This window comes from Phocoena sinus, chromosome 16, assembly GCF_008692025.1.
Source record: "Phocoena sinus isolate mPhoSin1 chromosome 16, mPhoSin1.pri, whole genome shotgun sequence".
Lineage (NCBI taxonomy): Eukaryota > Metazoa > Chordata > Mammalia > Artiodactyla > Phocoenidae > Phocoena > Phocoena sinus.
Window position 1 is genome coordinate 71,709,761 of NC_045778.1, and position 22,351 is coordinate 71,732,111.

General features: G+C 38.4%; 2 protein-coding genes across 10 annotated transcripts in view; one reads left to right on the forward strand and one right to left on the reverse strand.

Annotated features, from left to right (window-relative positions):
• The window catches only part of SLC18A2 (solute carrier family 18 member A2), a 40,348-nt gene extending 33,325 nt beyond the window's left edge, over positions 1–7,023 (forward strand). For 2 of the 7 annotated variants that reach the window (XR_004346076.1, XR_004346077.1), the window contains exons 16-17: positions 2,068–2,357; positions 3,402–7,023. Coding sequence is in view for 2 of the 7 variants with exons in the window: in XM_032607386.1 (XP_032463277.1) it covers positions 2,068–2,172 (105 nt within the window). In the remaining 5 variants the exon portion in view is untranslated. Of the gene's footprint in view, positions 1–2,067 lie in introns of all 7 variants that reach the window. The other 5 variants (XR_004346079.1, XR_004346075.1, XR_004346078.1 and 2 more) reach the window with 5 other exon arrangements.
• The window catches only part of PDZD8 (PDZ domain containing 8), a 98,665-nt gene continuing 78,723 nt past the window's right edge, over positions 2,410–22,351 (reverse strand). For 2 of the 3 annotated variants that reach the window (XM_032607383.1, XM_032607384.1), the window contains 2 exons: positions 15,273–15,435; positions 7,212–10,362 (listed from right to left, as the gene is read on the reverse strand). In XM_032607383.1, the coding sequence (XP_032463274.1) occupies positions 8,159–10,362; positions 15,273–15,435 (2,367 nt within the window). In that variant the 3' untranslated portion in view covers positions 7,212–8,158. Of the gene's footprint in view, positions 2,603–7,211; positions 10,363–15,272; positions 15,436–22,351 lie in introns of those variants that run through there. The other variant, XM_032607385.1, reaches the window with a different exon arrangement.

Genomic DNA, 22,351 nt, shown 5'->3' on the forward strand with positions numbered 1-22,351 from the left:
ACAACTTAAAAAAACAACAACTATGGCACAATAAATCTTTCAAAAGAGGTTCAGAAGCCAGTAAGCTAGGTTTTAAAAGCAACAGATGATCTTTTAAGAAAGAAAACTTCTTAACCTGATATAGGTAGTATCAACAAATGCAGTTTGGTTAATTGATAAATTCTATTTAAGTCTATATGATGCCAGATAACTGGTCTGACTGAACTTCCCTTGCAATGCAGTTTTTTAATTGAGTCCGTATTACATACCCAGTGCTAGGTTCCAGGGGTCCTTACGTCTACATGTACATACCGTTAGGTATAACGGTGGGCAACCAAGGGACAGAAGGCAGTTGTGATAAGGTAGAATGATGGCCGTCCTTCCCAAGCCTGCTTCGCCGCCTGTGGGCCTGGGGTCAAGGCCCCTGCCTGGCATCCGGGGCCCTGCAGTCCGGCCCCAGTTGGGCTTTCCCGTGAACGTCTCCCTGTGCGTCATCATCGGATAGGGGGTGGGGCTTGGTGGGGAGGCAGGCTGTTTTACTTAATGTCTCGTTTGGTAAATAGCCTCTGCCACGCTCATTCCCAACTCCCTCGCTGTGAAAATCCTTTCCATCATTCAAGCTTCAAGTCCACCCCCATCGCTTCCACATTGCTTTCCCTGAGCACTTAACCCACAGTGAGCACTCCGCCTGCAAACCCTATGGAACCTGTCACTGGTGTGCAGTGAGGTACCTAAGTTGCTGGTAGAGGACCTTAAGGGCACTGACACACACACCTGGTAGGTGCCCAGTAAGCTGCCGTCAGCCATGTGGCCCTACTGTGCCCTAGAAAATGCCACGTAAGTCGGGCGGTGTTTCTCGCAGCGCGTTTCTCACCCTCATGTGAGGGTAGGGACGGGGGATTTCATTTTTAACCTGCCCCCTCAAGTGATTCTTGGGCACATTTCTTTGAGGATCACTAATCCAGAGAGGCAAGACATCGAGCTCTTTGGTGGCTAGACCTTTTGTGTTACAAGCACACACCCACGTGGGGAGAATGGCCCTGGTATACAGTGTCTGTTGCCTCAATTACTTATTTTTAGAAATTGGGCTCTTTATGAAGTCCATGTATCAATTCACTTGGCAGGAAGCACAATCAAAAATATAGAGTTAAATTTGTAGCTGACAATTTGAGCTGGCAGCCTAACTCAGAGGGTCCTGGAAGGCCTTATTGATTTATTTATTTATTGCGGTACGCGGGCCTCTCACCGTTGCGGCCTCTCCCGTTGCGGAGCACAGGCTCCGGACGCGCAGGCTCCGCGGCCATGGCTCACGGGTCCAGCCGCTCCGCGGCATGTGGGCTCTTCCCGGACCGGGGCACGAACCCGTGTCCCCTGCATCGGCAGGCGGACTCTCAACCGCTGCGCCACCAGGGAAGCCCAGGAATGTAATTTTTAAAATACACTTGAGCAAAAGGAGGCCAGCCAGGATTTGGGGAGAGGTCCTTCTGAAATGCCATTTTTAAAAAGATAAGGGCCCTGTGACGCTTAGTCTAGGGAAATCTAAGGGGGCATGGCCGTGGTCTTGAAATATTGTAAGGGCAGGCTGTGAAGACGGCTGGAATCAGAACTTGATCCACAAATAGAAACATGGAGACAGGTTTTAGTCTAGCCTCAGGGATGTTTTTAACACGAGAGCTTGCCTCATTAAGGAGGGAGGACCTCCTTATTAAGTGTTACCACTGTGAAGGTGCATTGGGTGACCTCCAGGATCCCCCCACCCTAATTCAAAGATACTACGTATAACCTAAACCTAACCTGCATATCTCTTTCTTCATAGCTTACAGTTTCCTCCAAATCGACTTACGGCTCCTGGCAGGTATAATGGGAATACTGCAGACTGCTGCTGCTCCTTCCTATCGCCTGGAATTTTCAGTTTAGAACGCCAGGCCTTCTAGGGAAGGCACCTGGCAGTGGCACCAAATTACTGGTTGGTTGATAGTGGGTGGTACTATATGTAGTTTTCAAACTACTAATCCTTAGAAACAGGGTAAGACTGTCTTCTCTTTATGAAACAGTAAGTTAATATATCTGCACTTTGCTCTCTTTTAGGCTATCCTCATGGATCACAACTGCCCCATTAAAACAAAAATGTATACTCAGAATAATATCCAGTCGTATCCGATAGGTGAGGATGAAGAATCTGAAAGTGACTGAGACCCTCAGAAGTCATCCAAGTATCTAATTGTATAAAACAGTGTTTCCAGTGAAATGACTCATCCAGAACTGTCTTAGTGATACCACTCATCCCTGGTGAAAGAGTAAAACAACCAAAGGTTTTCTTTTCCATGGTTATGATCGATTGCCAACAGCCTTATAAAGAAAAAGCAGCTTTTCTAGGGGTTTGTATAAATAGTGTTGAAAACTTTATTTTATGTATTTGATTTTATTAAATATTATACAATATATTTTGACGAAATAGTGTAAATCTATAAATATTTGAATCCAAATCCAATATAATTTTTTAACTTACATTCACGAACACCTGGGCAAAAAGGTCTTATATATTTTCTGAATATTGGTAATGAGTGTTTAAAGCACGCATTATCTCCGAGACACTTCCAATAATGAGGAACTAGAAGGAAGTCTGAAAAACAGAATCAAGTAAGACGGCATATATTATATAGTGACACTGAATGTTGAGTTACTGAACTTGTAATTACAGTTGACCTTGAACAACACAGGGTTTGGGGGTGCCGACGACCCATGCAGTCGAAAACCTGCGTACAACTTTACAGTCAGCCCTTCGTATCCATGGTTTCACATCTCTGGATTCAATCAACCACAGACCATGTAGTACTGCAGTCTGTATTTATTGAAAAAATTCTGCATATAAGTGGACCCGTGCAGTTCAAACCGTGTTGTTCAAGGGTCAACTGTACTGTCAATATATTCATGAGTTAAAAGCTAGTTTTCTCAGATGCAGAAGAACTTGAGCCAGTCATCTTTATCCGTGAATCTCAGCGGGCATTAGTTTTCTATGTAATCACCTACCTGGAAACAGATGGTTGTAAATTATATGTTTACATGTCATGTGGTTGGCAACAAACATAAAAGCCAATAAGGGTAAAATAGTAAATGTTCTGAAGGCAGAGAAAAGCACCCAAAAGTATAGTTATAAACAACTAGAAGCTTTCCCTTTCAGATATATACTTGTCTTACCAGATGACAGAAAATTGAGGATAGATACACCTTATACTGTCAGGGTTGTTTAAGCATGATGAGATATATCAACACCTAGCTCAGGTTTTAGAAAAGAAATTTAAAAGGCTAATAGCTGCTGTGATGTGAAAAAATCAGACTATAATTATCTTTGAGCTGGAAGTCATCCAAGTGTTTTCTAGGGATCTACTAATTTTGAGTTGTTTGAAACTATTATTTTTTAGACTTCTGAACGTTGTTCACATCAATGTGAAAACAAATTTTACATGAAGATGAAGAAGGAATGAAATTGTCTTGAATCGTGTTAGGAAAACAGGTAAAAATAACAGGGTGGTCAGGGCACACCCCCTTTCACAGGCAGGAAAAAAACCCAAACATCTAAGAATGTCTGTAATACTGTATCACCTAGTGCTGTGTGTGATGTAGTTTTTCTAAGCATGACATTGATGTGCCTTTTCGATGTGACAGCAAGTACTGTGTTAGTGAACATCGTTAGTTTACATCGAGTTTTGTATGAGATATGAAGATAGTGTGGAATGTCTCAAATAACACTTGTTCATTCTGTAGTTCTGTAATCATAAACAAAAACTACTTAATGTCAGTTCTTTGTTAAGCTAAAATTGTGCTCCTGTTAACTTGGAAGGACCCCTCAACCTTATAATTCTCTAAGAAAGTAGCTAATAACTTCCCATTTTCTTTATGAAGCTTTTTTTGTGGGGCTTTGAGCTGAAGTCTGGTCTTCAAGTGCATGTATCGGAAGCAAACAAGCGTCCTACTCGTGTATTTGCGTTGGGCGACTTACACAAGGACTCTGCTTTGCTGGAGGCACTTCTATGGCTAAAGTAAAAAGGCAGGACTGTTCTCTACTTCTGGAGGGGAGAGCCTTAAAAAAGAAATGTGCTGCAAATCAATTCTCTGGCGGGGTTTGTGGTTCTCCTCACTCCCAATACCATGTAACTTATCCCTCTTTTATTTTTGCCTGCAAGGTTTCAGTCTCTTCAAGAATGACTGGCAGCCATGTCTGCTGGTGATCCCTAGAGATCATATAAAAGATACATATTTTTCAGAACTGTTTTGAGAGCAAAAGGTATCAGTTGTATCTGAAGGAGAAAAAAATTGTAAGGTCTTTTATATGACCAGTATTCTGGGATTGGCAAGACTATGGAAAGAAAAGCTTTTTTTTTTTTTTTTTTCATGTGTGTATCAGAACAAAGAACACACAGCTCTCTGAACATTTATTTTTTGAGCAGAGGTGTTTTTTATGTTTGTACCTGGCAAAACAGATACAAAAAGCTTAATGAGGTAGTGATGAATATTCAATTCTTTTGACTGCTAAGTGTATCCACGTACGTCATGTTTTAGCTAGTTTACTTAATAAATCTTCTGAACACTACCGTGCCTGTTGTATTCCTTTGTTAACCAGATATTATCATTGGAATAAAATATGTAAGAAGGTACTGTTTTAACTGTGGGTATTCAATTAAAAACTAAACTATTCTTCTTTGCTTGCAGGCATCAGGTAAAATCTACTCCAGACTAGTTTGAACCATACTTTTTGGCTTTGCAAAATTTGTTTTAATTTGAAGTATGTAACTAGCCACATGGTGTCAGTGTGGAACCAACCAGTAAGTTATCCTTGCATCTCTGAAGTTATATTGTTTTCCTGATGGCTACGAACAAATAACTATATCTGATGAAAATAACCATGATATGCAGCCACTTGACACAGTAGGTCCACGGCCCCTGGAAGTTCCGTAAAACTTAGGGTGCGCATGTGTGCACCTCTCAGGGGTGAGAATCCATGGTTTTAAACAGATCTTAAAATGGATCCATGGCTTAAAAAGGCTTAAGGGACCCTCCCCCAACCCTGTTTTTAAAGGAAAGCTGTTATGTCTCAATTTAGAAATAAACTCAACACATTTTAAAATTAAAGTGATTTTAAATTTATTCACTTTTAGGGGACTTGAGATTTTATTATCTTACTATTAGTAAGAGCCAAATACCTTCAAACTGCCTTTCAAAAAATTCAAAAATACTTAAATTTAGAATTGACAGTACCTTCAAATTTTTAGCATGTGTTTTCTCCTCTTAAATTCACAAAATGGCCACATAGTATTTTAACTAGTTCTGATACTGAAGAGTGTAAGGTCTGATACTAAGAAATGTAGCATATGAATTGATTCTAAATGCTAAAATGTTGCTCAGCTTGACTGTCTAACCTAATAATTCATCTAAATACCAATGTAGCAAATACACTTTAGTCCAATTACTATTAGATAGCAGAGGCAAATCCATAAATCTGATTTTCACAGCATAAAAAAATAGTAAAACCAAAATTTAATGCTTTTAGACAATTTTCAGAATAGCAATTTTGTTTAGCAAAAGCGGACTTTGTTAAACTTATCTTCATGGCCCAATTATACCAGGCAATAATTCCAGAGATGCAGCAGTCACCTTTTTTTTAGATGACATCAAATGAAGATATTCTTGTTTTCTGTGGTAGTTTTTATTTAATATTATTTTTTAGCTATTGATAACATAGCATGGCAGAAAGATGACATCAGGAATGTGATATAACACAACTGTTTTCACTGAAGCCTTATACCTTACTATTCCTTAGGCTATTGGTGTGTCCCACCGCCCGCCCCCCCTTGCACGAAACTACAACTGTGATGCCTCTACTGCCTCTCCCAGTAAATAGAAAAATATTGCATTACATTGAAGGTATATTTTACAAATATCATTAGCAGCATCACTGAGCTTTCCATAATTGTGGTTCTACAGAGTTAAATACTTTTAAAACATGAGTTGATTTTTATGAAACCAAAGTTTTGCATTATTTCTACAGCTCTTTCAAATGCATCAGTTTCAGCAGCATGCTTGGATGTCACTAAAACTTCATGGTATAATCCAAAACCACCAGCCACTTACTCTGCCTTCCAGGTTGTCAGTGGTAAGTGATTTTTTTATGATAAGATGACAGTTGGTTATTACATTGGGAAGATTGTTTCAAGCTATTGTTACAGAACAACATTTTAGCTTTCAGTGAATTTGGTGTATAAAGACTTCTACAGCAGTGTTAAAATGCAAGCATGTTTAAACAAAAATGGGGGGTATACACAGATATATTTTTGTTATAAACTTGGCAAAGAAAGGTATTTAGTTTCCTAATATTTTACTTAATAATAAAATAGGAAGAATGAGAACTGGCTATTGATTTTAAAAGTGGAATGGCTTTCCTACCCATAAAAATGTTTTTATCATCCATATAACCCTTTTATTTCAATAGCTTGTTACTGTTCAGAAAACTTTTGCAGTTATGCTGTTGTTTTCCTCACAACAGTCCTGTGAGGTAGAATAAATTTTGTTTATTCCTACTTTACAGCTGGGGAGCCTGCAGCATGGAGCCCTTTCGTGGCTTGCCTATGGTTACACAGTTCACTAATGGCCAACAGAAGAGCTTGAACTTAAACTCTTGTATGGAGTCCTGGGTTATAGACCTGGGCTAGAATCCTTACTATTATACTATGCCTTTTCCTGACAGCCATAAAAACTGTCACCATCTAGTTTTAAATTCATGTCAGTTTCACTATATAGCAATTATCATAGTGGTTACCTACAAAAGGGAAAAACATGTACATATCTATTTTATAGACATATAAAAGGCCAAAACTTTTATGGTATACCAACAGAGGTCATGCTCACATGTTTTCCCTCAGTTGTGTGTTATTGGGATCCACACGGTGGCCTGAGTATCAGACTAGACCTTCATTTTAAGAGAAATGGTTCCAATTCCTATGTATCGATGCTGTGTAATTTTTTTTTTAATAAGACAGTCTGAACTACAGAAGCATTCAGAATGATCAGCCTGTAGGATGATACATAGGATAAGCCTGTAGGATGTCAGACAAAGCAATAAATCTATTTTGCATGATTCCTCTCCCTTACAGCATTCTCATGCATGACTATTTTTCTAAAACAAAATAGCCAAACCAGATATCAACAAGGTCATTTTAAGAACAGTCCTCTGAAACTTCAAATATCTACATGCTTTATTTCCTATGGGAGAACTGAAGATGAAACATAATCATAAATGTTTAGTGCTTCCATTTGGAAGGCAAGTGTCAACATTTTGAAAGATTATATTTCAAAATCCTGCTGGTTACTGTTTTTTGTTTGTTTTAGTAATCTGGTCATCCTCTCAAAATTCTTGACCAACTGCATTCTGTATTTATTCCCTGTTGCATTTTGTTTTTCAATGCAGGCTCTTCAAATTAATCACTGTATTCTCACTAAAACTGCACATAAGCTTTAGAAAAAAATTTCACAAAAGCATAAAAAACAAGCAATATATGTAAAACTTTTTTTTTTTTACTAAATCAGCATAACTAACTAAAGCTGTGGCTTTCATGTTACATTTGGCAAAATCAAAACAAAAAGCACTCCCCCAAACGCCAAAATAACAAAAATCTCAAGCAAGTAGATATGACAAACTTCATAACACAAAGTATGATTCAAAACCTGTTCCCTCAATGATTGCTGTTGTCAATTTGGGCATGCAGCAAATTTGTTGTTATAACTGTGATGGAAATGAAAATATTTCAAGAATCTGGACAGTATCCTATTTAACACTAATTCAAAAACCAGGAAGAGGAAGGGAAAAAAACCACAATGAGACATCACACCTACATAAACACGAAAAGTCAGCTTACATAATTAGAAAAAGGTAAAAATAAATTAGTAAAAATAAATTCCCAGTATAAACCCAAAAAGCATAGCTATAAATGCAATCTGAAACAACCAATTTAGTGAGCTGATCATGTTTTTGCTGGAAAACCACCTTTTCCACTCTAGTTCTTACACAAGCAAATAACTGTGAAGAAGCAGGCCAAAGTGCATAATAAGAGGGTTTAAATGTGGTTGTATCTGTGGTACTTTAGATGCAACTTTTCCTCAATCACTAGAAAGTTTAAACAGACTGTTACACAGACTCAGATGGGCCAAATAAGTCATCTGATATGCTACTGAATGGCTGAGAGTCTATTAGTTGGGTTATTTCACTATCAAGGTCTTCTTCTGTATCATCTGTGTACTTGCTTATTTTTTTGGAGTGCTGGTCTAAGGACAGACTTTCTAAAGATTCAATGTCTTCAATGCCTGCTCTGTAGTGGATCATAAGAAGTGTTAGAGCTTGCAGTCTTTCACCTGATTTAGCCAAAGCAGCAGAAAGAAGTGATTTTTTCCTCGTATCTGTTGTCTCTTTTTCTTCTCTAACAAGGGAATTATTATGTTCCAACTCCTGATCAATTTCATTCTGCAGTTTATCTAGCATGAACTCTAGTTTCTGGATCCTCTCCTCTGTAGGCAACCCCCTGTACAGATCACGACCAATTTCTTTAACTGCAATGAAAACGCTGTCATCCAGACCACCCTCCTTTCTCACTAATTTTATTCCTGTGTTGTTGCCCCGTTTAGAAGGGCTGTTTGGGCCACAGATCTCTGTGTCACTGCCTTCGTTGTCTGATGTGTTGGGTGTGTGTTTTGGTGAAGGTTCTACTAGATCAGTCCCTGGCTCAGAAAGGCGAGTTTTAGATACTTGACGCAGATTTAACAAACGAGAGCTCGTATTGATAATATGTCTTGTCAAACCTGTCATTCTGTTGACTGACTTCCCCGCTTCAGCATCAACACGAGGGGGCAGGCCTAAGAGGGTTTCTTGTCCTTCCAGCCTGAGATTTTTCAGGGCCCGGTCTAGCCGTTGATCAGTTGCTCCACAAAGAGGAGTCTCGGCTAGACACTTTTCCTGACATTTTTTATGGCAAACATAAGCACAGAACATACACTGGGAAGCAGCTTTAGTCCAAACTTTTTTCTTACAGTAATCACACCAAGTTGGGTTCTGGAACTGAGTATCCTGGAAACTATGTTTATTTTCTGTTAAACCCATCTGTCCAACAAAGTGCTCCTCTTTAGGAAGGGCAGAAACCTCTTCGACCAAATGGAGTTCTTTTTCTTTCTCTAAGTCAGTAACTACATGGTGGTCTGGCTCTCCTTCTTTCAGATATTTGAAGTGAACAGTAATATCACCGAAACAAAATTTGTCATTGAACCCCTTCTGCATGCTCAGATTACGTAGCGCGGTTCTCGTGACCATGGCCTTAGGTGATGGGGCTTCCAGTCTGAATTTGGAAAGGTATTCCATGTTCGATGTAGCTAAGCATCCTAAAGCCACCTCTTCAAGTTTTAAGCTGACGTGCCCCAAACAGATGAGACCCCCTAATTTGAAAGGATCCCTGCACCACAGTGCGATGTTTAAGTACCTGTGGCAGGCTTCTATGTCGAAGAGACAGCTGGCTCTGGTTCTTGTCCATTTTCCGAGCTTATTACGATAAAGAATTTCTGATGACTCCCACGTTTGATGGTCGTCTGAACTGTCCGTAGGCGGGCAGGAGCTTTCTGAAGTCAAATCTTTTGCCACTTCTTGCTTTGCTGGAGACTGCTTGGCTGCAGCCGCTTCTTCGACGTGATCCAGGTTTTTCGCTGGCTTTTCAGCAGGTTTATCTGCAGCAGGCGGCGGCAGCACCTTCTCTGGCTTTTCAACGAGAATATCTGGTTCTGCCTGATTTGGGGCATCAGCAGAAGGTAAAGGAACTTTGACTTGTGGTCGTGGTGGCACAGGTGGTTTGAAAGTGGATCCTTGGGTGGGTTTTGACACTTGTGCTGGTTCTGTTATCTCGGAAGATTTTAGGGCCAAGGGCTTATTTCCTTCTTTGGATGGAAGTTTTGGGGGTGGTGGGTAACTTCCTACAACTAATTTACGGTTTAAAACTGGTGATATAGTTCCAAGGGGTTTAACAGAAAGTGTTGTTGGAGTACGTTTGGGACTGTGACTTAATGACTGTGCCTCATCCTTGACCTCAGTTTGTGCTCTCACATCACTTGCTAAGTCTTCAAATTCAGAATCCAGGTCTCTGTTTTCAGCATCTACTGCCAACCCACTTGTTTCCTCTTCATAGTTTGGCTGGCATGGGCCCGACAGAAAGTTGTCTTCCAACTGTCCAAAGTTATCTTGCAGCACTGCACCCTGGTTACTCTGGCCAACAGGCCTTTCATAATATACCAGGACTCGGTCACCAGCCTGCTTGATAAGCTTCAACACTTGCAGTGTAGATGTGATTTTCACACCTGTTTTAAGATATTAAAAGGGAAACATGTAAATTACTGCAGTAAAAATTACCTAAATTCACTAAGTGTAATTGCCATTAATTCATGATTACTTAACTAATGGAAAAGTAACAGTGAAACCTCTAAAATATCTTACGGGTTTATGGATACATCAGTGTACTGATTCTTAAACCCTGACTGCTCCGATGTCCTGGAAATGTTTACCTTTTCAAACCAAATGATGACATGAAAATCCTGAGGAGGGTGTCAAGCTGTTAACTCCTAATTGTTTACCATTCCTTCCTAGGTTTAAAAGACATTATTCCTCAGTTTGAACTGAAGTGAGCGGAGTGAGACCTATTGAAAAGGATTTTATTAACGGTTAAATCAGGCTTAAAATGATGGGAAACTGTGATTATATTAAGGGAAATTGTAAAATGCATCAGGGATTACAAGTTGTATGGTGAATGATTCAAATTAAGAGACCAATGCTTGAAATAAACTTAGCAAAATATTGGGTTGGCCAAAAATTTTGTTGTTAGTGAATACACTGTTCAATGAAAGTCTTGGTGAAAATGAAAAATGTCTTTTATTTTCACTTAAAACTGAACAAACTTTTTGGCCACCCCAATACTGTTATGAATAGTGGACTCTTACAGATTCTTTTCATTAGCCCTACCCATCAAACTAGTCTTTTTCAGGACCAGAAAGAATAAGGAAGGCATAATAGGAAGGCTTTAAAGTTAAACAAGTTGTTTACTATCTGTATCTAAATCAACAATATCCTAAGTTTTCATTTTATTTTCGAATAGGTGCTACACCAATTAGTTCAAAATTCAAGAAGTATAGAAAGATGTACAGTGAAAAATCTCCCTTCCACCTCTATCTCCCAGATGTATTGTCCCTTTCCTGAGGCAATCAAAGCTTCTGATGTATTCTTCTAGGGATATTCTAGGTGTATCTTTTAAAGGCTCTATTTTTTCCCTACCCTCTCCGAAACAGTACTTACCTAAGCCAACCCTTTCTGTAGGAGTTACAGAAAGGTGAGAAGGGGTCTTTGCTTTCCAAAGGTCTTAAGGCCATCCTAAATAAATCAAAGTAAATCAGCCCCATCTAATAACCTGACTTCAGAGTTCCTCAACCTCTATATTCTCCTACTTTGGCTGCCCAGGCAAGACCATGCTTTAGACCTGGTCATCACTTGGAAGTTTTCCACATCAAAGGTCTTTTACTTGGAGATTAACCTCTGATCACAATCTCCTATTTCCACCTCTAACAATCCTGTCTGCTAACTGAGTCTGTTTTGAGGTCGTTTCCATGTCCAGTCATTCCTCCTTTGCTCTCATGGTGCAGCTGGTCTCCTGATACCACTTGCTTTTCTCCCCAACCTCAGTTCAAAACTTCAGTGGTGTTCACATCAAGCTTTTTTATTCTTTTGCCCCAGCCCTTTCCTCTTCTACCATCTACCTGTCTTTCTGATCCCCAGCTTTGCTAGCCCCTTATCTCCCTTTCCTGCTCCTGAGCTTATCACCTGGATACAACTCCCGAGTTATACCATCTGTCTGCAGCAAGGCTTTCAGTGCTGCTTTAGCATTCTTTTGATTGGTCTCTAAACAACTAAGTCTCCAAATACCAGCTTCAAACCTTTCTTATTCCCCTGAAACCCACCCTTCCTACTCTCTTTTATTCTGTAGATGACATCACCTTATATACTGAAGATCAGTAAGAAGCCACCTCTCCTCCCTGCCAGTCATTTTCAGGATTAAGCCATCTTAGAGGAGGAAGTATCCCTTGTACTTTGGATCCTACTCCCTATCCCCTTCAGGACTCTGCTCTATCAATTATCCTTGCTAAAATCTTAATTCCCGTCCTTCTTCTCCTTTAACACCTCGTTTTCCTTGGTTTTCACAACACTGTACTAATTTGGCTCTGATCATCTCTGCTTTCTTTTTCCCCCCACCTATATCTGTCCCTTGTATGCAAATGTTCCCATGTTTTTTTCATTAGTTTCTCTGCCTTTTTGTTTTCTCCCTAGATTACACCCATTTCAGTAGTTTCAACTATCAACTTTTTCTTTGGTTGGCGTCCCCTCTTCTTCACTCTAGTCGTACATTCCTAGCTACTTCTGGATATCACCACCTGGATGTTTCGTTGATACTACAAATTCAGTGAAGTTAAAATCTCTCTTTGACCTTCTCATCTTCCTATTCTCACTACTATGTGAATCAATTTGCCACCCTCCCAGTTAACCCGATCTGAATCATGGAGATGGCTGACTCCCTAGATAGATTCAGTCTGCTGTCAATCCTATTAGAGTTCCAGTCCATTTTCATTCCTCCTCCTTTCAGATCCTCCTGACCACTGGCTTGCACTATAGTAATAAACAGCTTTTTACTATGATCCCTCACTTAGATCTTCCCTATTTTAATCACCAAACATATATTGCTCCCCAGTTTTCCTAAAACACTGGCTCAAAAACCTTTAGCCTACAAACTCATACTGAATTTCAGAGCTTTCTCGTATGACTTCATGATTCATCCAGCCTTAATTTCTTCTGCTTCCCTTTAACCACACTATGAACCAGCAAAACTGTAGTTTGACATAAATAAAAATTAAGTCCATCTAATGATCTGAGGTAGGCAAAAAACTTCAGCTCAATCTAAACTCATTCTTTGTGACTTTAACATCTGCCTCTTGGGACTGAGGCAGTTAATAATCCAAATATGGATTATTTTTCTTTTGGAATATTTCAAATATACTCAAAAGCAGAGGAAATAGTAAAATGAACTCCATCATTGAGCTTAAATATAACAAACATTTTGCCAATCTTATTTCAATTATCACCAATCCCGTTACTAAATGTTTTTTTTTTTTTTTTTTTTTTTTTTTTTGCGGTACGCGGGCCTCTCACTGTTGTGGCCTCTCCCGTTGCGCAGCACAGGCTCCGGATGCACAGGCTCAGCGGCCATGGCTCACGGGCCCAGCCGCTCCACGGCATGTGGGATCTTCCCGGACCGGGGCACGAACCCGTGTTCCCTGCATCGGCAGGCGGACTCTCAACCACTGCGCCACCAGGGAAGCCCACTAAATGTTTTAAAAATGTTGTATACCCATACAAATAAAGTATAGCTATAAAAAAAAGAATGTGTATCATACCCTCCCCTTATCTCAATGAATATTATTATTTTTACAAATGTTAGACACAAAGAGATGACTTTTGCTTTTTCACCCTGCCTGTATTTATATTGCTTGGATTTATTTATTTTTGATAACAGATATTTACTACTTGTATAATTGAAAACAAAAACCTTTCATAAAAGGACGTAAAAAAGAAAACAATTTTATGCTGTAGGTAAAACCAAACAGGGTATATGTATACATATAAAAAATTCATACTGAATTATGATTTTTAGCTGAGGGATAACTGTTATGTTTATGTTAAATAACTACGTAACAGATAAGGTTTATTTTATAGCCTTATTATCCTAAGTGTCTATGAACCAGTATCATCATCTGGGAGCCTGTTAGAAATACAGAACCTGGAGCACCACCCCACGTCTACTAAATCAGAATCCACATTTTAACACCATGCCTGGGTGATTGGAATACACAGAGTTTGAAAAGCACTGTTTTTGACACAATCAGAGGGATTTCCATGTGAAATATTGACTTAGTGGGGCTTCCAGGTATGCAATTAAATAATTTTCATTATTTTATTGTCATGATGGATATGAATTAAAGGTAGAGTTTCTTCAACATAGAACCAAAGACAACTGCTCCTTAATTTAGGCACTAATTTACCTTGTTATTTATTGTTTTAGCTGTGAGAGAATATTCCATGTTGCCTTTAAAAGCTCAATTGTAACCAACCATGGGCTCAAGAAATCTCTTGACAAGCCTAGAATGGGTGGGCCACGTACTACAAAGGTCTGAAAAGGTTTGGACTTTCCCCCCACTGATGTCCACAGTGAGTCTTTACTGCTTATTTATAAACATGCAAGCAAATAATCTGCCTAACAATAGAGAGATTTTGTTGTTATCAATCCAACTGATAGGAAGGCATGCAGGTGACACATTTTTCTGCCCGTGACAGTGATTTGGGCTGCACGCTGAATGACAATCTATTAACAAACGGCTGCCCAGTCAGGAGCAATAAGGGCCACAGGACAGTTCAGGTGCCCTTTTAGACAAGGAATCTCTCTCCTGTTAATTATCTAGTCCTGAGTGATGGGGGCAGTAGTGCTAACATTGTCAGTTTTAGGCTCAGAGTAGTAATGGTGGTGGCCACACAGAAAGATAACTGTTGACCTGCCCTTTCTTTCACATTCAATAAAAAAGAAAATAGAAGTAGGAGGAAAATGGTCTAAAGATGAAATATTTTCAAGATTTATAATTAGAGCTAAAATGATGTGTTTCAAATTTTTTAAGGCTTCCTTCACACTTTTATTTATAGTATAGTTATTACTTTCTTTCCATTGTGAAAGTAACGTGCTTATAGAAATAAAGAAGGAAGAGGGACTTCCCTGGTGGCGCAGTGGTTAAGAATCCACCTGCCATTGCAGGGGACATGCCCAGGTTCGAGCCCTGGCCTGAGAAGATCTCACATGCCGTGGAGCAACTAAGCCCATGTGCCACAACTACTGAACCTGTGCTCTAGAGCCCATGAGCCACAACTACTGAGCCCGCGTGCCTAGAGCCCATGCTCCACAACAAGAGAAGCCACTGCAATGAGAAGACCACGCACCGCAATGAAGAGTAGACCCCGCTCGCTGCAACTAGAGAAAGCCCGCACGCAGCCATGGAGACCCAACACAGCCAAAAATAAAAAAAAATAATAAAAAAAAAGAAATAAAGAAGAGAGGAAAAACCCCCACATCTGTTCTCTGGTTTTCTTTGTAAATGTCAGGTATACTGCACATCAGCATAATTACCTCCAATAGCAATCAGTCGATCTCCCCGCTGAAGATCAGCAATTGCAGCAGGCGAGTTTGGGGCCACGGTCTCAATTATGACGTGCCCAGCATACCCGTCAGTTGACTGGACAAGACGAAGTGTAAGTCCGACACTTTGTAAATTCCCCTTTATTAATTCAACCTTTGATAAAGATAAAAAAATGAAAACAGATTCAATGGGTTCACAGTAGTGGAGTGAGAAAACACAACACATCGAGAGCACTACAGTTGATGCTGACTTTTATACCATGGTGATTATTATTACAGACTAATAAAGGAGGGAGGAAATCTTTTATTGTGACAATATAAATTAAGATATGCTCAGACTGCACATTTGTGCCATCGAACCTTTTAAATGATAAGGTGAACATAAATAGAAATCCTAAATATTTTTCCTACATCTGGTATAGCATGTGGCATGCACTCCCTAAACTCTGACATCATTACCAAAGATGATTTGGTTTTTAAGGTTTTATTACAGAAAATTTAAAAAATATACAAAAGCACAAAGAATAATTAAAATGAACCCTGTGGTAGGTTATAAAATATAGTAACAAATTCTTCTTGACTTGAATGCATGTCCCTTTGCAATTAATACTTTACCAGACCTGCTATTAGAGGTATACCTATTTCTCCATCCTTCTCTCAGCAACCAATATAACTAGAAAAAACAGACGAAGACATAGACGATCTGAACGTGATCAACCTTGACTTAAATGACATTTATAGAACACTATAACAACGCCAGAATACACATTCTTTTCAGGTACACATGGTAAGTCCACCAGGATGTGCTATGGTCATAAAACAAGCGTTGATACATTTAAAAAGACTGAAATCCAAGATACGTTCTTTGAATGGAATTAAATTAGCAATCAATTAACAGTAAGAAAACTAGAAAAACCCCAAACATTTGAAAAGTAAAACAACACACTTTAAGAAATTCATGGTCAAAGAAGAAATCAGAAGGGAAATTAAAAAATATTCTTGGGACTTCCCTGGTGGCGTGGTGGATGAGAATCCACCTCCCAATGCAGGGGACACAGGTTTGAGCCCTGGTCTGGGAAGATTCCACATGCTGTGGAGCAACTAAGGCCATGTGCCACAACTACTGAGCTTGCGAGCCACAACTGCTGAGCCCGTGTGCTACAACTACTGAAGCCTGTGTGCCTAGAGCCTGTGCTCTGCAACAAGAGAAGCCACCACAATGAGAAGCCCCTGCACTGCAATGAAGAGTAGCCCCTGCTCGCCACAACTAGAGAAAGCCGGCGTGCAGCAACCAAGACCCAACACAGCCATAAAACAATAAATTTATATTAAAAAAAAATTCTGAGTGGAATGATGATGAAAATACAATCTATCAAAACTTGTGGGATGCAACTAAAACAGTGTTTAGAGGAAATTTATAGCTTTAAATACTTATATCAGGAAAAAAATTCTAAAATTAGTGATCTCAGTTCATTCCTTAAAAAACTAGAAACCCCAAAGTAGAAAGAAAGAAGAACAGAAATCAATGTAATAGAAACTAAAACAACAAAGAAATCATGAAAGCTGATTCAATGAAATAGTCAATAAAACTGATAAGCCTCTAGGATAAACTGATAAAGAAAAATGTGTACTACCAAAATCAAAATAAGAGGAGAATATCACTACAGAATCTAGAGACATTAAGAGAATAGGCAACGTTATGTACAACTTTATGTCAATACATTTGACAACCCAGATGAAATGGAAAAATTTCCTTGAAAGATAACAAATGAGAAAAACTGACTAAAAAAATAGAAAATTTGAACACCCCTATATCAATTAAAAACATCAAATTCATAAACCTTTGCACAAAAAAAATCCCTCCAGGTCTAGACTGCTTCATTATGAATTGTTGAAATAACAATCTTACTTGGAATCTTTTAGAAATAGAGAAGGAGGGTATGCTTCCTAAATCATGTGTTAAGGCCAATGTAACCCTAATTCCCAAACCCAGACAAGAAAGCAGAACTACAGACTAATATTTCTAATGTTCAAATATGGATGCAAAATTTCTTAACAAAATTTTAGGGAATTCAACCCAATAATATATGAAAAGGATAATAATCATAACCAAGTGGAGTTGATTCCAGGAATTCAAGGTTGATTCAAGCACCCAGGAGTCAATTAGTATAAGTCACCATATTAAGAAAAGAAAGGAGAAAACCATATAAATATTTTAATAGCCACAAAAAAAAAAATCAACATCCATTTATGATAAAAGCCCCCAACAAAACAGAACTACAAGGGAACATCCTAAATCTGATTATAGGCATCTATAAAAATCTATAAGTAACATAATACTCAAGGGTGAAAGACCTGTTCTCTACCCAAGATCAGGAACAAAGCAAGGATTTCTGTTCTTACCACTTCAATTCATTATTATACTGGGGGGTACAGTTAGGGTCATGATGTAAGAAAAAGGGAAGACATAAAGAATGGAAAGGGAGAAGAAAAACGGTCTTTATTTGCATATAATATGACCCTATACGTGGATAATCCCAAGAAATCTACAAAACAACTTTTAGAACTAATAAGTGAAATTAGGTCACAGACTACAAGGTCAATATACAAAAGGCAAATATGTTTCTATATATTACCAACAAATAATTAGAAAATAAAGAAAGCAAATTAATTTGTAATAGCATAAAAATACTTAGGATTAAATTTTTAAAATTTATCTTTTATTGAGGTAACATTGGTTTATAACATTATATGTTTCACGTGTACATTACATTTCTGCTTCTGTATACACTACAGTGTGTGCTCATCACCAAAAATTTAGTTTCCATCTATCACCATACAACTAATCCCCTTTCTTTATCCATTTCACCACCACCTCTCCTCCCGGCCCCTTCCTCTCTGGTAACCACACTTTGTTCTCTATTATCAACATGTTTGTTTTTGTTTGGTTTGTTCATTTATTTTGTTTTTATTTGTTTATATTCCACAATATGAGTAAAATCATAAGGTCTTGTCTTTCTCTGACTTACTTCATTTACCACAATGCCCTCCATCCATGTTGTCACAAATGGCAAGATTTCATCGTTTTTCTCTTTTTATGGATAAGTGGTATTCCATTGTGTGTGTGTGTGTGTGTGTGTGTGTGTGTATATATATATATATATATATATATACACCACATCTTCTTTTAGGATTAAATTTATTTGAAGATGTACAAAACCTGTATGCTGAAAACTTCTGCAAAGGGAAATTAAAGAAGACCTAAATAAATGAAGAATGACACCATGTTCATGGACTGGAAAACGCATTATTGTTAAGAGGCCAGTTCCTCCCAAATTTATCTACAGATTCAAAGTAATCCCAGTAAAAATCTTTGCAGGACTTTGGAAAGGTAAAAGACCTAGAACAATCAAAGCCATCCTTAAATAGAACAAGGCTAAAGGACTTATACTACCTAATTTCAAGGCTTACTATATAATGTTAGCGTAATTAAGACAGTGTGGTATTAGCCTAAGGACAGATATTAGTTGTAGAAATTAACATCATCATTTCTTAAGATATCAAATTTTGGACAACGTGTTGACTTCCTATTATAATAGATAAGGATGACAGTCCATTCTCCTGCCCCCAAATTACAGTAGAGTTACATCATTATTTTTAGTTCCTCTGCATAACCTCTTTATAACTTTAATTAATATACCTATACCCCTATATTTCTTATTTCATCAACTACAGACAATATCTCTCTTGATACTAGGACTTCTATCTTTCCCTTCACTTCTCCCCTTTATACCTTCTACCTTCTAAACTCTACCATGAAAGTTGATAACTATTATATTAATTTTTAAACTATTTTTAAGCTATCAAGGTTGACTGAAAGTCATGTTTATAATATTGTGACTATATAAATATGATTTATTGAGAACCTGGACATCTTTACATTTTCTGTCTTGTATAGCCTTTTGCTTTTCTTGGAGGTTTTTCTTTCAACAACATAGCTTTCACTTTAAATGTAGGATTTATGTAAGTACTGCTTCTGCAATTAGCTCTTAAATTCACCTATCCATTTGTTTACATATTAAATTATTTAGCACTCAAAGTGAAGTTTTTCTTTACCCCTCCACCCTACTCCTGCCTAAAAAGAAGCCAGTTAAAATGTAGAAGGAATGAGCAGATTTGAAAAATCACCCAAAAGGAGAGAGAAACATTTAGATTTAAAAGAGAGAGAGAGAGAGAGAGAGAGAGAGAGAGACAAAGAAAGACTAAAGAGCTGGAACAACCGAATGTAATGTCTGAATCTTGGTAAGATCCTAGTTCAGGGGAAAAAAATCTACAAAAACATTTATGGGACACTGGGAGCATTTTAATATAGACTGAAACTTTGGTGAAATTAAGGAATTATTAATTTTCTTATGTGTGATAATGGTTATTGTAGTTATGTAAAATGTTCTATTTTTAGAAGATTCATACTGAAATGTTTAGAGGTGAAATATGACGTCTTCAACAATGTCTTTCTCAGATGCAGAGCTATGAAAAGTTTCAGCATCTATTATTATACTTATTAGTAAGACTCAGCACTACTAGTCAAAACAGGATACAAAAGGAAATTTAAAAGCCAATCTGCTGTGAATGAACTCAATATGCAGCTGAGGAAACAAGGCAAACATATTATGAAACAAACATCAATTCAGGGCATTAGAATATTTAAACTATCTTATATCGTTCAAACCTTAATTTACTTTTACAGGATCAAGACCGAGAAGCTAATTTTATGATCATATGACTTTAAAAACTCTCCCATTAGAAAAGACAAAGACGGTGACTGATGTCGACATTCAGTAAGAGAACAGCAGCCAGTTCAAACCCACTGGGAGAAGAATGGGCTCAAGCATGGTCTTTACTTCCAAAGAACAGAAATCATACCAATGGTGGTAAATATCTACCTTTTCACAATATTATGTTTTCATCCTGCTAGAAGGTTTCCTCTATGTTGTAGACTAAAGACATATCAAATGAAAGGAAAAGGAAGGGGCTGAAAAAAGGAATAGCAGAGAGAGAAAAAATTGTATTTCTTATGGACAAATAAAAGCATAGCGAAGAAAAAGTGAACATGGCACAATATTATATTTTCCTTTGGATTGCTGATCATGAACTCTTTATTAAAAAAAGAAAAGCAGGATGAAAATGTCTGATAACAAATACAGGAATAGATTATGGATGGGAGACCTTCAGTCAATTCTAACCATCATGTAATAACTTTTCCTTTCTCATAAAAAGCCAATTAGATGTTTTTAAGCCCACCAAAATCTGGGTACTCCCCTATTCCAAAAGATAAGCTATGATTAAGGAAAAATTAACATCTACAGAACTCATTTTGTCTGCAAAGAGAGAGAGGCTGACAGTGATTTAGTTTCTAGTTCCAGTTTGTTGCTAAGGCCTTGCTGTACTCCTACTAAAAGCTATGCAGACCCTAGCCCACACAACCACGAACAGTGACCCTGACACCTGACTGTGGCATGAAATACCGGAATCCTCAAAATAAGCACACCTTTTTTACTTAAGTGAGTTTTAGTAGGTATCTGTTTCAAACGGGTTCTGGCTTACCAGGCACCGTGTTAGAGACCACCATATACAATATCTCATTAAACTCAAAGTGCTGTATTTATTAACTACAAAGCTACAAATACATTATAAATGTAGGATGGAATCTGCCTGAGCCTAGCCAGGGGCCTCTGCCGCCCGCCCTTGCAGGGACTTAGCACCTGCAAGATGGGTCAGAGAAGGAGAGGAGCGCCTGGGCCAGTGCTATACCAGCAGCTCCTCCTGACACCAGAGGCTGCCTCTTCTGCAGATAGGGGCCTGTCCAGGAGGTGATGGGGGCTCGGGGCTTCAGAAGTGTGGTGCTATCCTCACCATCGTCCTACAGAGTAAAACCAAGTCCCCCTAAAACAGAGTTCCCTTACTGAGTTTACAGTTATTCTATCTAAAATTTTATTTCCTTTCTTTGTCACCTCTTACCCCAATCCTGTGCTAACTGAACATTAATCAACTAGAGTCAGATGGCTAAGATTACTATTGTTAACATCATTAATCTACCAAAATTGCTGCTGTAGATATCATCAACATACAAACTCAAGTTGTTTCTCCAGCACAAGACGAGCTAACAGACCCCTGAACCATGGACCACCTGGCCTGAGAATCATAAAACAAAGACATCCTGACTCCTTAAACTATGATAAAGAAATGTCACATAGGACTTCCCTGGTGGCACAGTGGTTAAGAATCCGCCTGCCAATGCAGGGGACACGGGTTTGAGCCATGGTCGGGGAAAATCCCACATGCCATGGAGCAGCTAAGTCCGTGTGCCACAACCTGTGCTCTAGAGCCCGCGAGCCACAACTACTGAGCCCGTGTGCCACAACTACTGAAGCCTGCGCGCCTAGAGCCCGTGCTCTGCAACAAGAGAAGCCACCGCAATGAGAAGCCCGCACACCGCAAGGAAGAGTAGCCCCCTGCTCACTGCAACTAGAGAAAGCCCGTGCACAGCAATGAAGACCTAACAGAGCCAAAAATTTAAAAAAAAAAAAAAAAAAAATGTCACATACAGTATGGGATTAAGAGATACAAACTACTGTACACAAAATAGATAAGCAACAAAGATTTACTGTATAGCACAGGGAACTATATTCAATATCTTGCAATAACCTATAATGGAAAATAATCTGAAAAAATACATACATAAAACTGAATCACTGTGCTGTACACCTGAAACTAACACAATATTGTAAATCAACTATATTTCAATTACAAAAAAAGAAAAAAAAAGAAATGTCACATAGAGTAACCTAGTGGTTACCAGTGGGGAGAGGGAAGAGGGAAGGGGCAAGATAGGGGTAGGCAGTTAAAAGCAACAAACTACTATGTACAAAATAAATAAGCTACAAAGATAAATTGTACAGCACAAGGAATATAGTCAATATTTTACAATAACTATAAATGGAATATAACCTATAAAATTATGAATCACTATGTTGTACACCTGAAACTTATATAATACTGTATATCAACTA